General features: G+C 38.6%; 1 protein-coding gene across 3 annotated transcripts in view; it reads left to right on the plus strand.

The window, feature by feature from the left end:
* Nucleotides 1–25,105, plus strand: part of ECPAS (Ecm29 proteasome adaptor and scaffold) — a 60,227-nt gene that overhangs the window by 4,718 nt on the left and 30,404 nt on the right. For 2 of the 3 annotated variants that reach the window (XM_030257668.4, XM_030257667.4), the window contains exons 2-19: nucleotides 4,482–4,612; nucleotides 9,078–9,194; nucleotides 10,770–10,888; nucleotides 12,033–12,185; nucleotides 14,213–14,381; nucleotides 14,862–15,001; nucleotides 16,005–16,086; nucleotides 16,331–16,450; nucleotides 16,619–16,704; nucleotides 16,966–17,044; nucleotides 18,107–18,156; nucleotides 18,706–18,772; nucleotides 18,878–19,000; nucleotides 20,093–20,196; nucleotides 21,300–21,423; nucleotides 23,365–23,445; nucleotides 24,166–24,400; nucleotides 24,940–25,031. In XM_030257668.4, coding sequence (XP_030113528.4) covers nucleotides 4,482–4,612; nucleotides 9,078–9,194; nucleotides 10,770–10,888; nucleotides 12,033–12,185; nucleotides 14,213–14,381; nucleotides 14,862–15,001; nucleotides 16,005–16,086; nucleotides 16,331–16,450; nucleotides 16,619–16,704; nucleotides 16,966–17,044; nucleotides 18,107–18,156; nucleotides 18,706–18,772; nucleotides 18,878–19,000; nucleotides 20,093–20,196; nucleotides 21,300–21,423; nucleotides 23,365–23,445; nucleotides 24,166–24,400; nucleotides 24,940–25,031 — 2,072 coding nt within the window. Of the gene's footprint in view, nucleotides 1–3,384; nucleotides 3,808–4,481; nucleotides 4,613–9,077; nucleotides 9,195–10,769; nucleotides 10,889–12,032; nucleotides 12,186–14,212; nucleotides 14,382–14,861; nucleotides 15,002–16,004; nucleotides 16,087–16,330; nucleotides 16,451–16,618; nucleotides 16,705–16,965; nucleotides 17,045–18,106; nucleotides 18,157–18,705; nucleotides 18,773–18,877; nucleotides 19,001–20,092; nucleotides 20,197–21,299; nucleotides 21,424–23,364; nucleotides 23,446–24,165; nucleotides 24,401–24,939; nucleotides 25,032–25,105 lie in introns of those variants that run through there. The other variant, XM_072922066.1, reaches the window with a different exon arrangement.

Consider the following 25,105-nt stretch of genomic DNA (forward strand, 5'->3'; position numbering starts at 1 on the left):
CACAAAATTAGCGTTTTTTGTGAAAGTACTACACAGCAGCATGAAAAGAAGTGATTGTTCCAAAATATATGAATAACTGTTTAAAATTCTGCATGGACTTAGTTGTACATATTGTAAAACTAAATCTACTTAGCAATTTTGTTACTCATGTACCTTATTCTTTGTTGTATTGTTTTTTAATCCATAGTAAAATGCTAACTGTCATAGCTGTGGCACACATATGATGTCTCTAAGATTGGTTGCTAAGGCTTTTTCCAATCAGTTTTTGTCCTTTCTGCCCCCAACCCCACTCTCCTTGGTATGTAGTAAAGCAAGTTAGACATCTTGTTTTACTTATATCTGCTATCAGATAAGCTCATAGAATTGCAATTGTGCAGTTTTTCAGTTGTTAGTAGGGGTTGTAAAATCAGATGGAGAAGATTTTAGCTCTATACTTAAAAACTGCATGATATGGGGAGTTGAGACCAGTTGTGAGCAAACTGTCTTGTTTGATGTCTGGTGCATAGTGGTCTGTTTGCTGGCTGTGAAGAGATATAAAGGAGGGAAAAACACTTTCCTCATGCCAGCCAGGAGGTCTGTAGCACACAGGAAGACAGGACACAGCATCTGAGGTGCACATACTTCATGCACACTTATATTCCTGGACCGTTGTGTATGGTGCATTAAATCTCCAGTGTTTATGCTTTCCTGTAATGAATGCTGTCAGCTTGAGAAATGGTCTTAATTGTTAGTAAAATAAAAACGATGGAGGAAATGTTTGATGTACAATGCTTGGGAAGTTTTATAGCTCTTTGTTTTCCTATCTCACTGCTATGGATACAGCCTGCATCAGCAGCATGAGCGAGTACTCTGACAAACTCCTGGCCAGTTGCTTAACTACACCCAGGTGACCCGTATCCTTGAATTTGCTGAAGAGTCTTGTTATGATTATGGTTAAAGGAAGACTATCTGATGACAGTATTAGGGCTTAACTGACTTTGCAGCAGAGGTATGAGAAAAGTAATAGATTTATCTCACAGACAGCATTAAGAAGGGGGTAGCTTTTTTTTCCTCCTGATCTCTGTTATTATTGGTTTTGATATTATTATTTCACCATTCTGGTGGCTGCTTGAAATGAGAATAATGGAGGAAGCTGTAAACGGGGCAGGTGCTTGTAATTCAGTGCATTGCTGCATTTCCTGAGTGCACACGTGAAGTGCACTCTGTCAGTGTCTCTGACTTTGAGAAGGTCTGTGCGTAGTCCAGTGACTACAACAAATGACTTAGGAACTATCTTTGGTTGAGTTTTCTTACACTTGTTTTTGATCTGTTACTATGTAAAAGAACATATTGAGAAAGTTCCGCAGTTAATTTGCTTGAGAATGATGGATCTGCAGTGTTCTCCTGGAGTTCTAGGTCCAAGGGGAAAGATTTTATAGTTTTTATTACTTTTTAGAATAATTTCAGCTGCTTAATGTGACTTCTGTAGTCTCTTACTGCCTGTGCGGTAGTGAGACCCCTAAGGATGTCCTTGAATGGGTGCTCATTGGAATGGGAAGGACAGGAGGAGTGGGGGAAGGATGACACAAGAAGGAGGTGCGAAGAAATCAAATGTCAACATTTTTTAAAAAATTGAAACATGAGATTAGTGTTGTAGAGCCATTGACTAGCTGATGGCCTGAGTAGTCTGTGAAATCTCTCTGAAATGAGATTGACTCATATCTTCAGTTTATTGTATAGATGTTGCAGAATTTCAGCAGCAGTTTCCTTGACAGTAAAATTTCATCATCCTCTCTCCAGTTGCCTGTCATATTTGCTCAGCAGAAAATGAAATCTTGGAAGTAGTATGTGTATGTTTAATCTGCTTCTGGCAGAGGAGGAATGATGCTATGAATGCTGGGATAGCACAATTTTTAAAATATTTTTCTGAAGCAAAATAATGATAAGTTTGCTGAGTAGAGCTGTATTTGCATTTCAACATCCCTTTTGTTCACTTTGGTTCTAACCGTATACATTCACCTCAGTCTTTATTGCTGCCCTGTACAAGTGGCTTGTTTTTGGTGGTTTTTTTTTACCACTGTAGTCCTTTACAATCAGCTTGATGATCCTCCTCTGCTGAAGGAGGCCTCTCTTTGGTCTTCCTCTAATCTCAGTTTGCTAGAGATTACTTTACATTAGTCTTTGGAGAAATTATTTCCTCTTTGTAAGATGTCTTAAGACCTTACAAAAGCATTGGGTCCCCTTGCTACCTGTGGGTCTGGGCTTCATTGCTGCTGGATGAAATACATGCTCCTGGTCCTGTGCACAAGGACTCTTCTTGGTCCAGCTGTTGGGAATGCTGCTGTTGCTGGGGAGGCTTTGCTTTGCTTCTCGTGTAGCTGTTGGGGCAGCTGCATGCTGGCACTTGAAAGAAGGACTTTTAACCTTGTTTTATAAAAACAAATGATCCTCAGCCTTTGTTCTTGAGTGATTGACAGAAGATTTTGGTGTCATCTGTTTTTGTGAAATGATTTTTTGTTTGTTCCTTTCTGGGTTGGGGGAGTAGATCAACTGGCCAGAGGAAGGTAAGTTGAAATACCCCAGCCACATTGTATAGTGATATATGATCACATCAGTATGTTCTACATTTCATGCTTGTGCTCTTACTCCTATTGATGATAGTGCTATCTATTTGAAAACAAATCAGCTACTTGTAACAAACAAGTACTGGCTCAGCAGATATTTGTTCAGATTTTCTGGGAGACCTTAGTGCCCCAGTGGGCAGGTGCTGGACAGGTTAGCCTGTGTCAAGATGTCATATGAATAATTCTGAAACCCTAACCTGTGTGTATCAAATTTACCCTGGAACAGTTTTCTTGAGCTTCAGAAAAACTGATTTTTCACTCTAGATTGTGTCTTGTTGTCGTGGTTTGACACGGAAAAAGAATTTTTCTCAGAAGGAAGAGGTCAATTTGGATATTGACCAATTGAGGCTGGACATGCCTCTGAGAACACAGAGCGGTTAAAAGCAGAATTCCCAGGAGAGCTCGCTCTCTTGGGTTCCGGTCAGCGGTCAGTGCAGGACTCTCCCCTGCCCGGCTATGAGCTGGGTCGGGGGAGGGGAGAAGCCATGTGGCCTTTGGAGGTAGGCCCAAGGGTGGAGGGACTGGAACCGGGCTGGCCCCCCTGCAGATGGAAGGGTGGAGAAATCTGGGATGTCTCTGTTTCCCCCCCAGAGTCTCTCTCTCTCTCCCAAGACAGCGAAAGAGACAGCGGTGGTTTTGCCAGCAGTTCACAGGGGAAGGAGAAGAGCCGGGGGGCCGCAAGGTGCCCAGCCGCCTGTGGGAGCTGGAGCCTGGGCAGCAAGCCATCTCTGGGAGTCGGGACTTTTATTCTAGGTGGGAGGAGATGATGGAGTGGCTTTTGGCTGGACTTTTTCTTGGTAGCCACAGACTGAGCCGATCTCCTCCAAGAGAGACTGTATTTTAGGAGGATGCCGGTGAGCCAAAGAGACCATGCTTCAGCTGGGAAAAGACAGAAGTGGAGCGAACAGAGAAAAGTTAAGGAGGTTTGTGGTGGTGCCCCCTGTCTTCGCAGAGGAAGAAGAGAAGAAGATTTCTGTTCTTGGACCCTCAGCTCCAGGGGAAAATGGGGGGGACTGTGGTCCCAAAAATGAAAAACTGAACTGTTGTTTTTTCCCTCTTGGCAGGGCATCCTTGAAAGGAAAAAATCCTAAAAGCAGTCTGCTCATCCAGGCATTGGTCGTGAGAGCACTGTGCATGGAAAGGAGAGGGTCACCATGGCAAACTTTTTCTCCAGGCGGTGCCATGTGTGACATGGAAGCACAGGGTGTGGCAGCTGTGTTTCTTGGGGGTTCTGTGGCACAGGAGAGGCTTCTCTCTCCCTCGATGGACTGAGAATCAATTGTCTAGAGGGTGGAAACCTGATTGGGGTCTAGGTTGTGTCTCTCTGTGGTTTGTTGGAGTTGGGTGGTGGGAGGAGGAATGCTTTGGAAGGTTTTCATTTTGATTTTTGTGTGTGTTTTTTTCTTTCTTTTTCCTTTATAGTAGTATAGTAGTAGTAGTAGCTTAATAAAGTTTTTTTTCTTGTTATTAAGCTTGGGCCTGCTTTGCTCTGTTCTCGATTGCATTTCACAGCATTCAGTTGAGAGATTGCATTTTCATGGGGGCACTGGCATTGTGCCAGTGTCAAACCATGGCACTTGTGTTTTCAGGTGTGTGGATTGTACATGCAGAGACAGCCTTAATTGTTTTTGTCTTTGCTAGGAGAGGTCTTCCCGTACTTGTGAAGGCTATTACTGGAAGCCATTGGGCTGTTTTTTACCATTAATTATTTTCTCAGTGTTAAAAAAATCTGTGATGAGTGCTTTTGAGATATAAATACTCAAATGACATTGTGCAGTGCTTCTTTTAAGTCTATTAGGGGATGTTCAGAAAAAGTTTTCTTGCTACAGAAATTTAAGTTTCAACCAGTTTCTCTTTTTTTTTTTTCTTTAATTGCAGATCAGCTGGAGCGTGTGTTCTTACGTCTTGGCCATGCAGAAACAGATGAGCAGTTACAGAACATTATTTCCAAATTCCTACCCCCTGTTCTCCTCAAGCTGTCCAGCACACAGGAAGGAGTTCGCAAAAAGGTAAAGATTCAATTTACCATAAAGGTACATTGTCCTGATCAAGGAGAAGGAAATGCCTATGATGTATCATGATTTGCTTTGCTTGGATGTTCTCTGTTGAGAAAATTACTCTTTGAGGAAAATTTATCATTACCATAATAGAGAATTAATTTGTTACACCTGTTAGAGCTTAAACAAAACAGTCAGTGCTTGTGTCAGCATGGATTTTGCAGATGTGTGGAGGCTGTATTTGTTTGAGGCCAGCTAGCTCTGAGTTAGCTTGGGACCAAGGCTTGCTGCCATTGCCATGGCTTCCAGGGCTGTTGTGCTTCCACCTGACTTAGGGCACGTGTGAAGCAAACTTGCTTCTGTGGACAAAATACCATGAAGCCATACTCATAGATGTTATTCACTTGGCTGATAACTGGAATAAGAGCAAGAACCAAGTAATTTTAAAGATCGACTGTCATACCTACCTGAAAAAAAATCAGTTCCCTGGTACATAAGGCAGCTTTATCACAAAATTCATTCATATACCTTAATATGTACCAAAACTGTTTGGTTTTTGCCTGTAACCTGGCATAAGGATCAAGGACCAAGCAGTTTTAGAGGTGGAATTTAATATGTCACTGGGGAATTCAGTTTCCTGCTTTAGGTTTTAGGTCTTGTAATAGCAGTGGACTGGAATGTTTTGGAGCAGAGTGCAGATGAAGTGTTAGGAGTTAGTAGTGGAAAATAAGTTTTTCATAAGTCCCTGTGTCTTGTAGAAATAAGGAAATGATCATACTGTCACTGCATTTATAAGTAGATTTCAGAACCGGCAAGTAACTCTAGCATAGATTTTTCTCAAAGTTCTGCACAAAACATGGCCTTTAGAGTGATGACATGAAAGTGGATCCATGGATGTCATGCCATTCCACTATGCTGAAAGACAGATACTCCAACTCAAATGGGGTATTCTTCTGAATACCTGCTTACCATGTGTGCTTGAAGCTGTGAAGAAAGGCATTTAACCAGCTGGTGAAATTTCTTAGAGTATTTTTTCATGTACTTTTTCTCTAAGCTGGAATCTGTTGTCACTTTTTTGGGAGTGTTGGAAGATTAAGGAAAGGGGGAGTCTTTTGAAAATTAAATTTTAAGAGGCCTCTTGAAATCACACAGCCTACTTAAGGGTGCATTGTAGTGGTAGCAGCTAATAGTTTTGACATTAGAGTGAATAATGAAATAAAATACATTTCTTTGTCCTTTTAGGTGTTTAAACTCTGGATTTTTATTATCAACAGATGATAATAATACAAACAATTATACCACTTCCATGTACTTCTTGATATTTGTCAAATTCATTGCATCCATGTAGATTACCCTGAATACCCTTGCCATATCAGTGAAGGCATTTAACTTTTTCAGTATATCAAGAAGGCTCTGAATGTGTTGATTTTTTTTTTTTAATTTGATGATTTTCACATACCAAAATAATTTTTCAGTGAGACAGAGGTGAGGAGAAGACTCTGAGTGTTTTATTCTAATTGATATGAGTGAACATTTGCTATGTAGTGTACAACCTGCAAGTAAATTTCTTCCATGTGCACGTTCCTGTTTTCCATTACTTATATTGGAACTCAGCTTGTCAATCTTCTTGCTCTTTCATGTTGTTTAATGTAGTGGGAAAGCATGCTAAGAGTTCTGCTGCCTTTTCAAATATCTAAATTTCCATTGCTAATTTTGCCTGGTGGATAACTAAGAATGTGCTTGTTGTTTGACACTAGCATAAATCATGTTAAGTCAATGTAAGCAAAATGAAAATATATATTTTTTTAACATGAGCCCTGGAAACTTTAACATGATTGGAAAGCTGATCTAATAAAGCTAATTAATGAAGTAGAATGGAAAGAGAAGGGCAAACTCTTTATTAAACCAGTGACTCCTATTACCAGTGACAAAACTGACCCCCCCCCCCCCCAAGTAATTTCTCTCTCCTGCAGTGATTGTTGTGGTTAAAAAACCCACTACCAACAGCAATAAAAAAGTGTGCCATTATAGTTAACAATGGCTTAAAAACTGACATAATTATTATTGAATTGAAAGTGTAGCTTTTGATCATAGAGACATGAGCAAATAAGAACATTTGTGTGCTGTGACTATACTGCTAAGTGTAGAGCATTACAGTTGTTCAAGGACTTCTTTCACCCTTTAGAGGCATGGTTTAGTTCACAAATACACCAGAAAGATTGACTCTGTTCTAATTTCACTTCAGCTCCCCAGACTTACTTTGTCCTCAAGCTTGTACTGCTAGAATAAAACGGGGAAATTAAATTCCAGTTTTCTTCCTATTGCCTTAGTGTATTCCTTTGTTGGTTTTATTGCTGCCCTTAATTTTATGGCTGTTAGGTCACTATTGCTGCAACATGCAGTTATTTGAGCTCATTGCCCTCATACATTTTCAGATTTAGGATATCGTCTGATTGTGGGGATAAGCTTCTAATGCCTGTACCTTCTTAATCCATTTGGGCTGAAGAAGTAATCCCTTTTCAGACCACAGTTTTGACAAATGAGTTAAATTTTACTCTAGGATGTCTTCTACAAAATCAGTTATCCTAGTAGTGTCACATAAAGAACTAATCCAGGGTAAATTCACTCTGCTTCTTCAGATGAGCTCCAAGAAGTGCTTTTTGGAGTGGGAGCATTTGTGCCAAACTGGATACTATTGTCACTTTAAATGCACCTTGTGTGAGGCCAGCAAAACCAAAGGAAGTCAAAAGTGTTGATGTTTGCTTGAGTCAGGTCTGAAGAGTACTACTGGTGAAGATCCTTAGCTTACTTGTTTGACATTAATGATTAGAGAAACAGGACATGAGCTAAACCCTCACACATGCAGCCATGCATATGCATTCACACATGCATATCCAAATGTAGCCATGTCTGTTTTACCAGCCACCATTGGTCATTTGAACATGTTTCTTTAGTTCTGTCCTTAGTATCTCTTAACTTTTCTCAAAGAGATCTGTGCAGATGGGGTTCTTTTCCTCTCTAAAATAGTATGAATTTGTAACTGTTGCAATAAATTTACAGCAGCAAAATTTGATAGCTGCCAGTGTTACTTAGTTTGTTAGTTTATCTCTGGTTTTGATCACATGCTTGCAGTCAGCTCTGTAATTTCTCTGGATTATAGCTGTATATTTTGTTGGAGACCTAGTCATGGAGTGGGTGTAAAGATGGTGTCAAGAGGCTGCTCATATGGAGCTCAGCATCCATACAGTTCTGCAGTTTCCATTATGGGCTTTAGGGACAGCATACTATGACCAAGGCAATGATCCCTTGAAAACACAGGACACCCTGGCTTTTTGGCTGGAATTGCTTGAAGTTAACATGAATCTAGGGCTGGCTCTGACTGGTTTTGCCAGAACTGAATTGACTTTGTCTAACATCACTTCCATTTTTTTGCATCACCTTTTTTGAGCATCTAATAAAGTTTGCAAGCAAGATGCAGATGTTCAGTGTGATTTCTCAGAATGGATAATTGTTCCAGAGTAGAAATCGTAGTTTTTCAATTTTCTTCATTCAATTATGATACCTCCTTCAGGAGATTTAGGTATGGCATTTTGGTGATGCTTAGAAACTACCTAATAGGATTGTAGAATCATGGGATAATTCAGGATATTAGGAGGTCTCCAGACCAATCTCCTATTTAAAGCAGTCCATTACAAGTTCAGTTCTGGATGGATGAAGGTGAAGGTTTTATCAAGATGGGTCTTGGAAAACCTCTGAGGATAAAGACTGTACAACTGTCTGGGCCCAAACTTCACTGCTTGATAACCTTCATCATGAGAGAATACTGTGATGCACATCTCTTATTTCAACACACTTTGGCCTCAGTTTTGCTTTGCTGTCTGTGAGAGCCCAGGGTCATTCCCGCCAAGCAACTGCCTGTTTCCATTGACATTGCTGTTGGGGCTCTGCCTGCCCAGGCAGGACTGCGCATTGCTTCTGCCTGACATTCACAGCACTCCTGTTGGCTTCTCTTGTTTGAAGGATTTCAGTTCTGTAATGTTACACTCCAAACAGTTCTCTCATACACTTACTTGGTGACTTTATTATGGGTAGGGATATTTTTTTGTCTGCTATGTGATTTGAGTTATTCTGCAGCTCAATATAGAGCAGGAGGGCAGATTTCCAAGCCAGAGACAGTTTTGACAGATAGTAACCAAACTGTGGAGAGAACTGGTTGTCATCAGTAATCCTTTCTTTTATTTCTGTTGATGGATGTTATTGATTGTGGTGTGGTTTGGGACTGTTTGTCTTAACAGTCGCAGGATTTCAAGATAATACTATAAATGATGGTTGCTGTTTTCTTACAAATGAAATAATCAGATCAGACCTGATTTGCGTGTACTAAGCCTGCCTAATGGATTGAGGTTGATGGACCCCAAAGTAGCAACATTAGTGGTGTTTTTTTAAGTTTTTTTGTTGTTTTTTTTCTTCCTGTCAGGTCATGGAGTTGCTGGTTCATTTGAATAAGCGCATCAAAAGTCGACCAAAAATTCAGCTTCCAGTAGAGACATTGTTAGTGCAGTATCAAGATCCTTCTGCAGTGTCATTTGTCACTGTAAGTGTCTGTTCTTCCAAGACTGTTTGCTGCTTTACTTTAGCAAGCTGAATATTCTTTAAAGCTCCCATATTTAGCTCTGTCAGTTTTCCTAGCAAGCAATTGTTATGAAGTTGATGTTTTAAGAACTTTTTTATACTCAGTTTTATAGTCTGGTGTGGGTGAAACTTGGTTTCATAAAGCATTTTGCTGTTCAAATTACTGACAGTTACTCTTGGTATTTCATGATTGCATGAATTGTCATTGCTTGTCTTGTAAAGGGTCTGTTCATTGGTAAAAGCTGCATTTTGCAAGTAGCTACCAGTCCTTAACCTGGTATCTGCAGGATCAGAGTTTTACTTAAAACACCTTTATCTCTTTGAGCACATGAGGATCTGTATTTTTATGTGGTTTTAGAGTCAGGACCTTAGCTGAGCAAGATGAAAAAAATGTTATTTTATAGATTGTGAAACTTTCATGGATTATTTCATTCACTCTAATTTAAAAAGTGAAAATAATTTATTTTTTTTCTGGAACTATGAAACAGTTTACATTTCAGTTTTGATAGGTCTGTTGCCAGTCATCATCATGAAACAAAAGTGATTAAATCACAGGGAAACTTTGTACTTTTTGTTTTATTATTAAGTTCTGTGTGCAGCATAAATTAAAAATATGACATCTTAGAAACGTATAGAGAAATATTTAGACTTTAAACAGCAGTGACATACATAAAAGTAATTTTAGGTTGTCCTCAGCAAGTGGCCTTATCTGGAATTCACTTTTTAGTAATGACCGAGATTTCTGGAGTGCGTATGTCATGTAGAGCAAAATGAACCATCTTGTTTAAAAATATACTTAACAAACTCTGTATTTGGCTGTACTTGTCAAAAATGTCTTTTTGTTCATATATCTCAGTGATGCATATTGCTTTGCATCATAAAGCTTTGTAGCATTTTAATTCAAGTGTCATCTACAAAGTGGTGTAGTGCATTACAACACTCCTCTTTGGAGCTACTTTCAGCCAGGTCATAGAACACAGCTCTTAACTCTGCAGTTCTTGGCTGGACTTAGATGAACAGTATAACAGTTAAATAATCCAGTATTCAGTATTGCTCTGCTGTGCTGTCCTGTCACTGGACTCTTAACTGCATTTGTAGCTTTTAAATGAAGTTATTTAGAAACATGTTTTCAAGAGAAATTTTGTCTATGCTGCCAACTTTGTATTTATTCCATATTGTATTATATTTTATTTCAGAAATAGGTAAGAGAAATCATTATATTAGCTTTCCTTTAAGCTGCTGCTTAGTTGCAGGTGCTTTTGGTGAAATTGGCAGTGAAAAAGACAAACCAGACAGTTTTTTTCATTGTTTTTTTACACCTTTTAAAGCAGAGGCGCAGCAAGACCTGCTCTGACTAGTTCTTGCTTAGTCTCCACTATGATGGTTGTCAGTCTGATAAGTCTTAGACTTGAGAAATTGATCTTCAAAACATATGTTGTTTCCAATACTCAATTATGTAGCAGAACATTCAAAAGGCTAAGGAACACATACTTCTTTTCCATTGCTGCAATACTGTGTGCTTTTTCTACCCCTTTAGAATTTTACCATAATTTATGTTAAGATGGGATACCCCCGTCTGCCTGTGGAAAAACAATGTGAATTGGCTCCAACCCTTCTCACTGCAATGGAAGGGAAACCTCAACCACAACAAGACAGGTATGGCTACTTACTCTTGGAATGAATTTTGTTGGTATTGTTTTAGTAAAATAATTTCTATTAGTTGTTAAAAGATTTCCTTTCCTTAACTGCTGTCTTCATGACTTAGGATTGTACATGGCAAGAATTGTACTTCTTGCCAGGTACAATTTGGATCAGTAAATCAGTCATTTGAGTGGTACAAGAAATTCTTATAGTCTAATGCTGTAATAACATACAGAATCTGCAACAGCAGACTCCCTATATGATAAGAGGTCTGTGTTATGATGGGAGTGAAATGCCTGTCCATATCCCCCATGCAACTTCATCAGGTTCTAGTTTCCACATTAAGGCCCGACCTTCAGTAGATACCCTCTTACCAGCTGCAGGAGTGGTGCTAGATGTCTCAGATTCGCCACTCTAAATTGAGAGATAGTGTTTAAATAAGTAGGAGCTTTAGCTAAGTTGTAGTATGTGAAAAAAGAAGTGTTGGGAACTGGTGTATACTAAGGACCTGTATGGGTGGGCCTGATTCTTACCTACAATGAGATGAGTTTACATTGTGTTGGTATTGGAAAATGTTATTAAAATAATTAAAATCAGTCTTCGTTCACTTTATATCCTGTAATGATGTAAAAATATTTTTAAAATTACATTACTGAAAGGTCTTGCAGTAAAATCTTGCTTCCATTCATGAGATGAGTGTGCAAATACTTGGAGTGTGGTTTTTCTCTGTTGAAAAAGCAAAAATATGAGTGAAGAGAGCTTTGGAAAATCTGGCTGTACTGCTATACAGCTGGTGCATTTGCCCGTGTGTCTTAAGGATAAGACAGCTCTATACTGTATTTTGTGGCATAATAATGAAACTGTCAAAAATCTGGACAAAGACAGTGACTTTATCTCTCCAGATGTTTGCTTGCATGCATGCAGACGCGTATGTTCCATTTTAAGGAGAAATCCTAATATTCATCTGCTTTCCATTTTTAAGTACACCAGGTGGTAAATAGAAGCCATTGGATTGTGAATATGTTCAATTTTTGTTAAGATTTTCTTGTTTTGCTATTAAGGAAAAAAATGGTTTGTTGTAAAAGGTTTCTGTCTTGTATGTTATAAGTAAAAAAGTGTGGTTTTTTAAATGGTTGCAGTAAATGTAATTGTTTTTCAGCCTAATGCATCTTCTAATACCAACCCTTTTTCACATGAAATACCCTGCTGAACCACTGAAAGCAGCAGCTTCTCCGTTTAATCTTGCTGAAAAACCAAAGACTGTACAGCTGCTTTTGGATTTTATGTTGGATGTTCTTCTTATGCCTTATGGGTGAGTTGATACCAATCTCCTCAAGCATTGATGTGTTCTTTATGTGTGAAACAGTACAAACTGCACCCTTGAAAACACATTTAAAGTGTGCTGTTACTTCCCAGCTCGACAGAAACCAGTAGAAAAGTACAAAAGAAGCTGATAATTGTAAGAATAGCCAACCCTTTCAAAGAGAAGCCTGACAAAAATGTGTGCCCATCTTTCTGCAGTTTAATTTTAAGGTTTATTGCTCTGAAATCATAAGCAAGAATTATCTCTAAAAACTTGTGGTTTCCAGAGTTGAACCTTTGAACAAGATTGGTCTTTTATCTGTATTCTGGTGAAGAATTTTCAAACTGCAGTGATGTTGTCTTAGTGTGAACACTGTTTTTGAAAGCAAGAAGAATATACAGAACAACTTGAATTTAATGATCACTGCATGGAACTTAGGAACCTTCTAGTGTCTAAAATCAATACTTTCTCAAAATGTTTTTCCCACTTTTTTTTTTTGTTTTTTTTGTGTCATTGTATTGCTAGGGGAACTTTTGCTTTGAAAAAAATAGAAATAGTTTTGATAGTTGAACACGTTTCTATTTTTTTCTGGCAATAAAATTCTCATAGGATTGGTGCCAGTATAATCTATTTGAACTCGTAATTCTTGCTTTCCTGAGTGGATTAACCTGAAGGATTGAGTTTAAAATAGTAAGCACATGGTCTTGACATGGAGAAAAGACTTGTTGAAGGCTGTGCTTTCCATCAGATAATTAGGGGGCCACTTTGCTTTTGTTTGAATATACAGAATATTGCAGCTCACAGTTTCAAACGCCTGTTCTTCTGTTCATGAGTCACACTGTTCAGCTGGCCCAGGTTAATTGCCCTTAGCTTCATCCATGGCTGTAGCTTCAACAGGTGAATCCTTGGACTTCCCAGTGAGACTTCACTCCCTTCCGTGCTTTAATACTCTCACCAAGCATGAGTTTTTAAATCACAGAATCATTTCATTTGGAAGAGACCTCTGAGAAAACACACAGAGACACTGAAAGTAGGAAGTGAAGGTTTTAATTTTCTTTCCAGAAGGTGCTAGAGAGTGTCTTGAGTTAGCCTGTGGCTCTAGATGTCAGTCTCTTAAAGTCTTGCTCCCTGTTTGCATTGGTTTACAGCTAATTTATGCTTGTTGGAACTTGGCCTGTCATTGTCCAGCTGTGATTTAGCCTTACCAGTTTGCTGCAGTAAAGCAACCAGAAAGCTAAACTGTAGGGTTTAAAGCTCATAATAAAGTGTTTAAAGTTTTAACTAATGAGACTTGGAATGAATTCCTATTGTTGAGATTGTTTGCCCCTTTTTATTGCGTGTGTGCTGAATGTAAGATGGGAGGCTAGCTGGAGCAAAAGAATTCTTGTTGGTCTCTGCAGTGCAATTTTGAGGCCATTTGGCCGTCTTCCATGGAGAGTGGCTTTTATAAAAGCATGAAGGTAAGCACAGGGCAGCTGGACTAGCCGGTCTTCCAAAAGAACAAGCTCTGTGAACTTCTTTTTATTTTTGCCCAGCACTAAAACTGCCATTTTCCATTACAGTATCTCATTTATTTATTTTTTTACATCAGGATGTTTCCTGCCACTTTTGTGTGTTGCATATGCGTCATTGTTTCCCTTTTTAGGTTTGTATTTTTTATAGAAATCATACAAATGTTATTGGAGCTTTTAGCATGAGTTTCATGTAGTACAGCATAAGAATTTACTTCTAATACAAAGGAAATTATTTTTCTGGTTTGTAAGCTAAGAACTCTTTCTGGAAATGCCAGTGGATCCTTCCCTTTTCTAACTGAAGTTCATTTTCCTTTACAATGACGTTGTTATGGCTCTTACAGAATATTTTGGGGTAAATGGTAGCAGAGCCTCAAATTCTGTCTTATGTTAGAGTCACGGGATTAATTAAAGAAAAATAATCAAGTTGGACAAGTTATGTTTCTTTCTCAATTCTAGAATCTAATTTAGCTGGTATTGTGGATTGGAAAAGGCTCTAATAAAAGTCTCTCCCTCCCTTCTTAGGTTTGTATTGAGTGAATCTCAAAGTCGACAAAATATGCCCTCATCCCAGGGGTCTTCATCAGGTAGTGTGGGAGGTCCTGGAATCCCTCAGCCACCTCCAGGGATGAGCTTTTATGCAGCCAAAAGGGTAATTGGAGATAGTCCATGGACACCAGAGCTGCTAGAACAGGTATTTAGGGCTACGGGGCTGGTCCATGGTGTATTGAGGGTATGGTAACTGGGACAGTTGCAGATGGAGGAATGGAGGAGGGAAAATATGTAACTGAGCCTGACCAGGTCTTTAGTTGTTCTGAGGGAATTTATTGAGGGAATTTATTGTATGATGCCTTAAGGAATTTAGCAGTGGTGAGGGGAGGAGGAAGGTCATTGGGAAGTAGCCATGACTGCAGCCTACTCTTGTGTTTTACTCTGAAAGGTTGCAACAGTGTCTTCTGAAGCATCCCTTTTCACAGTGGTGTAACAGAGTATTGCTGGTAATGCTGGTACTTTGCTGCAAGATGACTTTGACGGGAGGCGAGCTAAGAGATGGAGAGTGTGTGCACTTCTCCTTAAGAAAGCAGAAGCCGTGATTTCAGACAGCTGAGGTGCTACAGTTACTGCAACATCTGCTTTCTTGTCAGTAACACTGCTTTTCCCTGGTGTTGAACAGTGTAAGCTGGGGATAGTGAAGTTCATTGAGGCTGAGCAAGTGCCCGAACTTGAAGCTGTTATACACCTGGTTGTAGCCTCCAGTGATACAAGACACAGTGTTGCCACTGCAGCAGACCTTGAACTAAAGAGCAAGCAAAGGTAAGGTCTGGATGGTTGGAAAAGATGGTGTTATATTCCTGAAACAGCTATTTGCAATGAATGTAGTGCTCCAGAGAGACTGTGCTGGAGTTGAGGAAGACTGAAGTTCCCTTATATCTGTGAAGCTGCCATAATATTCCCACTGGGCTGGGAATGGTATGGTTTGCAGTCTTGCAGCTGGAAATGTCACTTGGCTCCAAAGCTGACAGCTTTAGCTGTGTGGGTTTGATAATTTTGGTATCACTTCTGAGCCATTTTCTTACAAAATCATTAAAAATAACAGTGGTTTCCGCATTGCCCCCTCTGGATTATCAATTGTCAGTAAGACTTTAGTAAATGATTCCCAGAAATGTATACTTTGATTTAATTTATTAAGAGAGTAAAGAGACTAATTGTGAAGTGGATCATATCTAGAGGGTTTGGCAGACACTGTTGTCATTATTACCGAAGCTTCTGCTCACCTGCAGTTCACCATCTAAATCATCATCTAAAGACGCTGCTTCTGTCTTTAACTTATTAAGAGGCCAGAGTAATGGCTGTTGATACTGAGACATTGAGAGTGGGAGATTTTCTGGCTCAGGTAGGAGGCTGGAGCAAGACACACTCATCTTTGAAATATGTAGGTGTCTTCTGTAGGACTATTTAACATGGAGTCAGATTTTTCATGTGAAATCTTCTGCAGCCGAAGTCTGTTCATGTACCTTAGTCTATTAAATGATGAAACCTAATTAAGGAAGCTGCTCTCTCCTTCTTGTCTCATCTTTCCTTCTGATAAAAAGATGCCCAGAGAGAAAAATAATGTGTGGACAATATGTAATGTTGATAGTCTTCTTTAAGAAATGTATGCTGCTTCACAGATTACTGTTTGATATTCAATTGGTAGATTACTGTGGTCTGTAAATTTTGGGACTGATATGAATATGATGCAAAATGCTGTATTTTAAGACGTAGTCAAAGGTCAGAATCATAACTTGTTTGTGTTCAATGTGTTTTTTTCCTTCAGTTTAATTGACTGGAACAATCCTGCTATCATCAACAAAATGTATAAAGTGTATCTTGGGGATATACCACTGAAAACTAAGGAGGTAAGATTTGCCTTCAGTGTTGTCCGTCTTCTTAATTGCTGAAGAAGTAATTTTGGTTGTCTTACTTTATTTAAAAAAACATGTATGTATTTCTTTAATCTATCACTTCTTTTCATATCTGATTTCTCTGAATATCTATGCTATTTGAATAATTTTTTTTCTCTGTGCCAGTGTGTTCTTATTTGCAGAAGAAAGTAATTTACTGTTGTCCAGAGATGCACTGTTCAATCTCTGTTTCTGACAGGGATGTGTTCTGAAACCTGAAATGAAACGGGAGTCAGTCAGCACCCGTGTAAAATTAAAGATAGTTCCTCATCTGCTACGATCCCGGCAAGCTGCAGAAATGTTCCCAGCTAACATTCAGGTGATGCTTATTTTCCAAAGCTACTTGCTAGTAAGTTTGATTATACAGTTTCTCCAGTACTTAGAATTAGGAAGCATTGTTACTGATGACAGTGTTTAAAGAAGAGAGGGAATGAAAATCTTTGAAAGTGAAGCTAGACACTCTAATCTTCTCCTTCCTTTTTGTCAGGTGGTATATGATGGACTCTTCGGTGCAAACACAAATGCGAAACTGAGAAGTCTGTCTTTGCAGTTTGTGCATCATATTTGTATCATGTAAGTACTTCAGAGAGCACAATGATTTTTAGCTATTTGCCTAGAAGCCACTCTGTTTAATAAAGCTATAACTGAAATAATGAGTACTAAAACACTGAGAAAGTAGGATTTTTTAACTTAATCTGGAAAGCTCAGTGTGTTTGTGCTTGCACACAATAAGTTGTAATATCTGATCTTAACACAGTTGAGAGAAGTTGACACTAGAGAAGAACCTTTTCAGGGATGCAAAAGATAATATTTTGTTGGTTTCTCTAATTGCAGTTGTCCAGAGAGTAAAATAAAGCCCTTAGGTCCAATGCTTTTAAATGGACTTACAAAGCTGATCAATGAATACAAAGAGGTAAGATGAAAAGTTCTTTACTATAATTCTTCATATGAATACAAACAAACGGTAAATACATTTATTATGCAAACTGATACATCTTTTTTTTTGTTTGCTTAAGAAGTTACCGGAGGATACCTTTTAAGAATTTTTGTTGGAAGAGAAGTAAATATTTTAAAATGCTATATAGCAAAACTGTTTAATATCTTTAACACTGATAGATAGGTGCTTGGGCATCAGTTGCAAAATCTGAAAAAACAATAGTGTTTGTAATATAAAGAGAGAAGCAGTATCTAGCTGCTCTTACTCTGGAACATACAAGGACCTCAACTCTGGCTATTTATCCCATTGTGTTAAGCATCTGAATAGGCCTGCTTGTTACACATTCCATCCTATCTGTCCAGGGATGGTATTATTATGGGAAAGGTTTTACCAAAGAGAACTGCAGATTCCAGTCTGGCCTGACAAGGTGTCTCCAGTGCTTTTTCAAAAGTCAAATTCCCCATGATACTCATATATGTACTGTAGAAAGGGCAGATGTTGCAGATCACCTTTTCTGCAGCTTTGAACTTCTTGCTACTTTGTTTGACCTTTGAATGTGGCCTAAGTTGGCATTTGAATGCATGGGACAACCTGCCATTGGGAAGAGAAAGTAAGCCCCTGTGTATAATGTGCTGTATTGGTCATCCACAGGATGCACTGTACAAACAGCTTCCTTTGTTTACAGCTGCTGTTCAGAGCTAGTGGTTTCTGTCCCTCTGCTACTGTTTCATATCCTCACTGAATGTCCTTAAATGTTTCTCTTGAACGAAAATGTAGTTAGCTGAGACCAGAAGAGAGGTTTGCATTTTACCACAATTTGCAGTTTCTCTGTTTCTTAGACAAAAGTGTGCTCCCTCTCTTTCTATGTAATGTTTTTATTCTTGGATAGAAATGCTTTGTATTTTAGGATTCTTTTTCCATGAAAGCCTGCTTTAGCAATTTGAAGACAGGATTTTAAGCAAATGTTTATTTATAAATAAGATATACTTGTGTGTATTTCTGGTTTTGCTAAATTTCTTCATTGTTCTATTATTCAAGGATTCAAAACTGCTATCAATGGCATATTCAGCAGTTGGAAAGCTCTCCAGGTAACTAAAGCATCGTTTAAGCAATGGGACATTGAATAAATTCTCCAGAGTAACCAATTAGTTTGTCAGCAGCAAGCTTTATGCCACCTACCAATTTTGCAGTTGAGTGCACAATGCAGAGAAAAGAATTATTTTGACAACTCCAAAGATGTAAAAAGAAATATGTTTTTAGCTGATAGCTTCTCCAGCAGTGATTAATGGCAACTCATGAATTATGCACAGAATTTAAGAAATGGTTTGGCATTCTGGATTGCCAGAAATATAAATTTAAGGAATGTACATCAAAGACCAGAGTGCATGAACCTAGGCAAGTGTATGTTCAGTTGTGTGCTGGTGATCTAAGTGGTTGTCCATAAAATGTCTCCAAACTGTGTTAAGGGAGGGAGAATGTGCTGCTTTATGATGGATATGGCTAAGATAGAGCAAACTTTCTGTACTGGCTCTAATTGTTTGACACTTAAAATTTGGAATGAGGGGAAGAGCAATGAAGTGTGAAGGATTTCAATTTAATAAAACAAAAGCTTCATGGATTAAAATATCTTGTTTCAGCCGAATGCCTCAGCTCTTTACCAAGGATATAGCTCTGGTACAGCAGTTTTTTGAAGCCTTATGCAAGGTGGGTGCTGATGGGGCTTGGGAAATCATTATTGTTTCTTCTGATTTTGCTAAATTCTTGACACTATATACTGTAAAGTGAAAACTCTTGTTTTTTTTACTGCAGGAAGATGCTGATACTAGACTTGCCATTCAAGAGGCATTGTCTATGATGGTTGGAGCATATAGTAACTTGGAAGGAGCCCAGCGTACCCTGATGGAAGCTCTTGTAGCTTCTTATTTAATAAAGGTATTTTCAGTGGAGTTGAAATCACATACCTTAAAAAAAGAGCAGTTAATTGTCTTCCTGTTTCCTGATACTTCCTGTTAGATAATTCTGGAGCAGATCTTCCTTTTCTTACTGAATGTATTGGCCTGTCTGGGAGAAGACAGGGTGTGTATGCTCAGATAAAATATTTGTCTCAGTTATGGCAAGGAAGGTAATACTGCACTTCTCTATTTGTGATCTGTTTAACAAAAAACCAAATCCATTACAATTTCATTGTGTGTTTCTCATGGTGTTCTCCTTAGAAAGCTTTGAGAAATAAATGCTTCAGGGACAGTCTTCTGATACACTGTGTGACATTGGGAGTTTGGTAGAAAGGATCATTCACTGCTAAATGGAGTTTCAGCAGGCTGTGTGATATGTGACATAAGGCACCTGTGAACTTCTCCAGAAGCTTAGCCTTGAGGCACTAGTCTAGACTAAATCAGACTGGACTTACTCATACTTTGAGTACCTTGTTTGTGTTCAGGATACACCAGAGGCCTGGATTTTCATGAGTGAGTGTCATACACTCTGTTTGCATGAGTACTCAGGCTGACTGTGGAGGTTGTATGTATTTCTAGTGTAAGATACAATTTTCATGCTGATAACTCCATTGCTTAAGGGATCTAAATCTCCAGGCAGTACCTTTTTGAGATTATGTGTACCTTACAGACATAATCACCACCTTAAGCTTGTATTTCTTTCCCACCTCTGGCTATGCTGCTCCTAAGCATAGCTCTGTTTTCTGTGTTGAGATGATATATGTCAGTTTCATTTCAAAACTGACTGGATGGAGCAGTTCAGTTTAAGAATTAGTATGATTCCCTAAAGTGTATATGTGTTTAATTAAATATTTAATTCTCTACTTGTGTATATATGAGAAGTCTGCTTTTCTTTGCCCTGTCTCCTGCCAGATGAACTGTAAGTAAGAGTAGTGTCTCAAAATGTTTAAAGTTTGAATCATGTTGGTACTAGAAGTCAAAACAAATGACTGATGATGTACAAGTGGTGAATGAAAGTTATTACTGCTGTCATTTAAAACTCAACCACGTGTTTGTATCTTTTCCCTTTAAGCCTGAAGTTCAAGTACGTCAAGTGGCGGTAAAATTTGCTAGCACAGTGTTCCCTCCAGATCATATCCCTTCCAGATACTTACTCCTGTTAGCTGCAGGAGACCCGTAAGTTGTTTTTCTTTATAAATTATTTTCTCGTATATGTATGTATGCATGTTTGTGTAATATATGTGTGTATATGTGTGTACACATATATATATGCATATTCACACACACATGTATATTCAGTATAATATATATATTTGCATTAAATATGAATACATGTATCTGTGTGTGTGTAAGTTCACACATAAATAACACAAAGGAAATTAAATACAGTAATTTGGAAATCAAACTTGACATTCGTGACATTCTGATGGAGCACTGTTACTCTACCCAGTGACAGTCTTGAGATTGTTTTTCTTGTTTCAGATGAACTGCAGTCACTAAAGCATTCCATAGTAATGATCAGTTGCACTTGCAAAAGTAAAAATGCATTAACTGATACCAATTTTAAAGTGTCCAGAAGTTATTTTTTCCTGGCAAATTCTGTCAGTCTATTTTTAGCTTGTATTTCCAGAGAGTTCGGCATGTTGCCACTCTGTGCTGAGGAGTAGGTGACTCATTAAACTACAGTAACCATTTCACTTGGAGTTTTCTGTTACTGCAGTGTACATGGTGGGGTTTTTTTCCCAACTTACTTTAATTACTAAAGTTTTGGTGAAAGCAGCTGTTGTGTAACTAAGGAAAGCTAAGCAGATCAGCTCCAACAACCAGCTCTGTCACTGCAGTGTCAGCACTGTTTCAGGAGTAGTTATCTATTGTTAAGTAGATCATGATAAACCTAGTAGGTGGCAGCTGAAGCTTGACTATAGGAAGTGATAGGGAGAAGTAGCAGATAGGAAAACAAGGATGGAGGAACCAGGAACGGATGGTGAACACAGAAGGATGTAAGAGGAACGGAAGTGACTTCATCCAGACAGTTTTTCAAAGAGCACTCAGTACTATCCCTTTTTCCTTTCCTGTCTCTAAAATAAACAAACATTAAAAGTTGTAGTGGAAGACTTTTTCTCCCTTCCTTTCAAAAAAAAAACCAAAAAAACCAAAACACTCCCACATCTCATTTAAAAACTGTTCTTTCTCCGCCAGCTTCCCAACTATCTTATTGCTCATTAAAGGTTTTTTGTTCTATGCAAGTAATGTCTGTTTCGCATCTTTTCTTCTGAAAGGCGGGAGGAGGTACATGGAGAAGCCCAGCGGGTACTGAGAACATTTTCTGGAAAAAATGAAAAGGAGAGTTCTGGGAAGCAGATGCCTTCCTTCCCTGAAATGGTCCATTACATTCAAGACAAGGTACAGTGCTTTTGTCACAGCAAATGACAAATAGATATGTGATACTCAGGCATGGGATAAGTGTGGTCTTGCCTTCCCTGTGTCTGTTTCCTACAGCTGCCCCAAGGAATAAAATTAGTGAAAATCAAAGTAAGGACCACACATAGTATTTCATTGCCAAAGTTACCACTTGTCATCACTTTCTGCTAGCAGTGATTGCAAGAGATCCAAGTGTTAAGTAGTGAGGCAGATCTTTTAATAAAGGGAATGTTTTGCTTTCTTGCAGTCTTTGCAGATGATATGTGGAATGAGGAATCCAGTTCTCAAGGATTATAATCCAGCATGTTTTACAAACAGTTCCTGAAGCTGCAAGAAGACCGATTTTTATTTGGCTAAAATATTGTCTGTGTTACACACTTCTGTGTATCGCAGCTGTACTAGTTTTATAAGCAGTAAAGGAGAAGTGGAGAGTCACTGACAGTATTTTTTCTTGTGATAGTCTGCCTTTTAAAAAATGTCAGAAGTATGTAATGTTGAAGCACACGTGAATTAGCAAGAGATCTGTGACAGCAGAACTCTTACACCTGAGAGATTTCTTGTGAAATATGTGCTCTGGTGGTGTTGTACTCTACTAATACTCTGAAGTGTTTGAAGTTCTGTGAGCAAACTTGCTATTTTGTGCAGAATGCTGACTACTTAAGTAGATATAAAAAAATCAAGAAACCAAGATTCAGTTTTAGATAACACTCTTGAATTCTGTTGCCCTGTAGTTAAAGTTTTCCTTAACATTTACAATGTCACTAAATAATTATGGGTCAGTGTAGTTTAATCACTAGTGACAAAAGCAAGAGTCCCTCAATCATGGGGAAATGTAAAATTTTTTGAGCACTTTTCAGATCTTTGTGTACTGAATGTGCATTAAAAAATCCTAGAGGTATAATTATTTGTTTAGTTATCTCAAAGTGTGATTTTTCACATACTATCAATAATCTCTCACATTTGGAAATAATTTGAGAAGTCTGAATTCATTGCTTGGCACAAATGATTGCATGATTTAGCATGATCCTTCTCTCTTTTTGAAAAAAAGTACATGTGAAAGAGTAGAACCCAGTCTGCTGGGTCTGTGTGGGAAGCCATTCCTCAAGAGAGTCACTGTTCACTAAATCAGGTTTTCTTTAATAATTCTGTATGTCATTAAAATTATCATTGCAAAAGATCATTGCGTATTAAGGGGAGTGAGGATCTGTTCTCTTCTGCGATTGCCTTGTATGTTTACTCAGATACAAGGCTGCCACACTGATATGCATGTTGCCTGTTTAATATTGCTTTTCTGCAACATTTGCAGTAGGTGCCACTTAAAACCTCCTGTTCAGATGTTTTTCTGCTGGCATATTCCTGCTTGTCAAAGGTAACATTTACGTGGAAAGAAGTTGTTCACGTACTGTTGCAGCCTTCCACACAGCAGGTAGAGAGATTCCCTCTGAGTCTCTGTCAGACTGAGAGGCTCCCCAGACTTGGGTGGCACAGCGCAGGGCACTCACCTCCCAGTACTGGGGAGGTGTGTCTGCTCTACAGCCTCTCCAGGCAGAGCTGCCATTTTAAAGCTTTCTTGGCTGCCTGCTGCGGGGAGACTCAGAGTTTAGAAGTTTGTGAGGTACTTTACTTTTAAATTCTTAAGTGCTTCTTTGTTTCCTGAAAGGAAGAAGGAATGTTGTACTCCTGCAACCTCCCCTGCTATTCTCTCTCATGCATTCAGAGTTTTCACTTTCTGAATTGATGTAAAGTAGATTGAACTGACTATTATCAAGTGCACTGTGCCCTTTTTATTACAGAGCTGTTACACATTTTAAGTTGTTAAGTGGAGGATTAACACAGTCATATCAGTAAAATTTCACTGAGCTTTCCAGCATCTCTGGTATTATATGTCTGAATGGTCCATTCCTAATGTATTCTGTTGTTTAGGCCACTCACCGAATGAAAACTCCAGCTAAATATATGACTGGAACTGCAGTGTTGCCTTTTAATCCTGCCACATTTGGAGAGGTAATTGTCTGGTTTTATTTCTTCAGATATGTGTACCACTATTTATCTAGAGGACAGCATTAGAAGCTAACAGGTACATAAGTCACCCTACATTCTAAAATTCTTTGAAGCACATGTTGGGATTAACTCTCCATCCTTTGTGTTTAAACTGCAGTCTGAACAAGATTTTCTTGGGGGGGTTTGGGAGGAATGTTCATGCAATGGTTGCTCCACTGCTTTCTGAAGTGTCTCTAATGGAGTAGCATTAGATACAGAAAGGCAGTCCTGTGCTAAGGTCCCATTATGTTCCTTGGGGCTTTTTTCCTAACAGAATCCCAGGCTCCAGTGATCTGTAGAAACAAACTGAGATGGAAAGTGAGATTTGTATTACCAATGTGTTGAGTTGTGTTTGTACACATGCCAAATTGGAATAGGGTACAGGCTGAATTTCCTGCAAGGAGTTACACCAGCTGATGATAAACCAAAAGTCTGCATATGATTTAATCTTAAGACATTGATGTAGGGTTGTCAGGCCTATTGCAGAAAGTTATCCTAAGGTTATTTACACTTTGTATTTGTACCGGTCTCTATGCTAACCTTTCTGTCTGTATTTGATAAAAGAAAAAACTATTCCATTTTGGTTGCACTGAATACAGCATATTCTCTGCTCTTTTGTTTCCTGCATGGTTTTTCAAGTGCTTATGCACTCAGGATCCTGTGTTTTTTATCTTCTCTACTTAGATAGTTCTCTATCTGAGGATGTGTCTTGCTCACAGTGCTGGTGTGGTGCCAACCTCACAGAGCTTGGCAGATATGCAAGATCATGCTCCAGCCATTGGACGTTACATAAGAAACCTCATGTCTGGCAACCACATTTCTTTCTCTTCCTCCTCCTCCTTCTCTTCAAAAAGTGCAGAAACCAACCCTGTACATATATATATTGGCCTTCTTCAGCAGCTCTTAGCTGGTGTTGGAGGTAAGAAGCTGTGTGCAGCAGTATCCTGAAGAGTGTCTTCTCTAACTTGAAATAAGTTGTCTTGTTTTTTCAACTTGGCTTCAGCAATCGTAGAGTTGAAACACAGACTGTATATTATTTAGTTTAAACTTGTTTTCTTCTGTGCTATTTTGTAGGTGGGAGAAAGCGTAGCTATAAAATTGCAGCATCAGTTGACATAATAGTGTAAAATTGTGAAGCCATTGTGTATAACAGCTTCTTTCAGCAGTGAATGATGTCTTTCCTCACTCTGATAATAGCCTATCTGCCACAAGTGTATTCTAAAACATTTGAATGCATTTTGAATGAATTGCTGCTAGAGTGTTTGCTTTTATTAGAGTCCCTAATATGTCTGAGAAATATTATACCTTATTATTCTGTACTGTTTGTTATTCTTAGTGATTTACAAAAAATGCCAGAAATGCCTGATGCATCTTTGCCTCTTTTTAGCACTGAATGTTACATTGTTGTAAATACTGGAGCTGTTTAATTACCTCTTTAATTCTTTAATTATTGTTTAGGTTTGCCAGTCATGTATTGTCTTCTAGAAGTTGTTTCGGTGTATCCAGAAAAACTAGCCACCAGATTTATAGACAAAATGGATTGGATTAAGGTATTATTAAAACCCTATTTTTTGGGTGTTTTTCTGGGGGTGGATGGAATTTGGCACTAGCAAAATCTGGCATA

This window comes from Taeniopygia guttata, chromosome Z (genome assembly GCF_048771995.1).
Source record: "Taeniopygia guttata chromosome Z, bTaeGut7.mat, whole genome shotgun sequence".
NCBI classification, from domain to species: Eukaryota; Metazoa; Chordata; class Aves; order Passeriformes; family Estrildidae; genus Taeniopygia; species Taeniopygia guttata.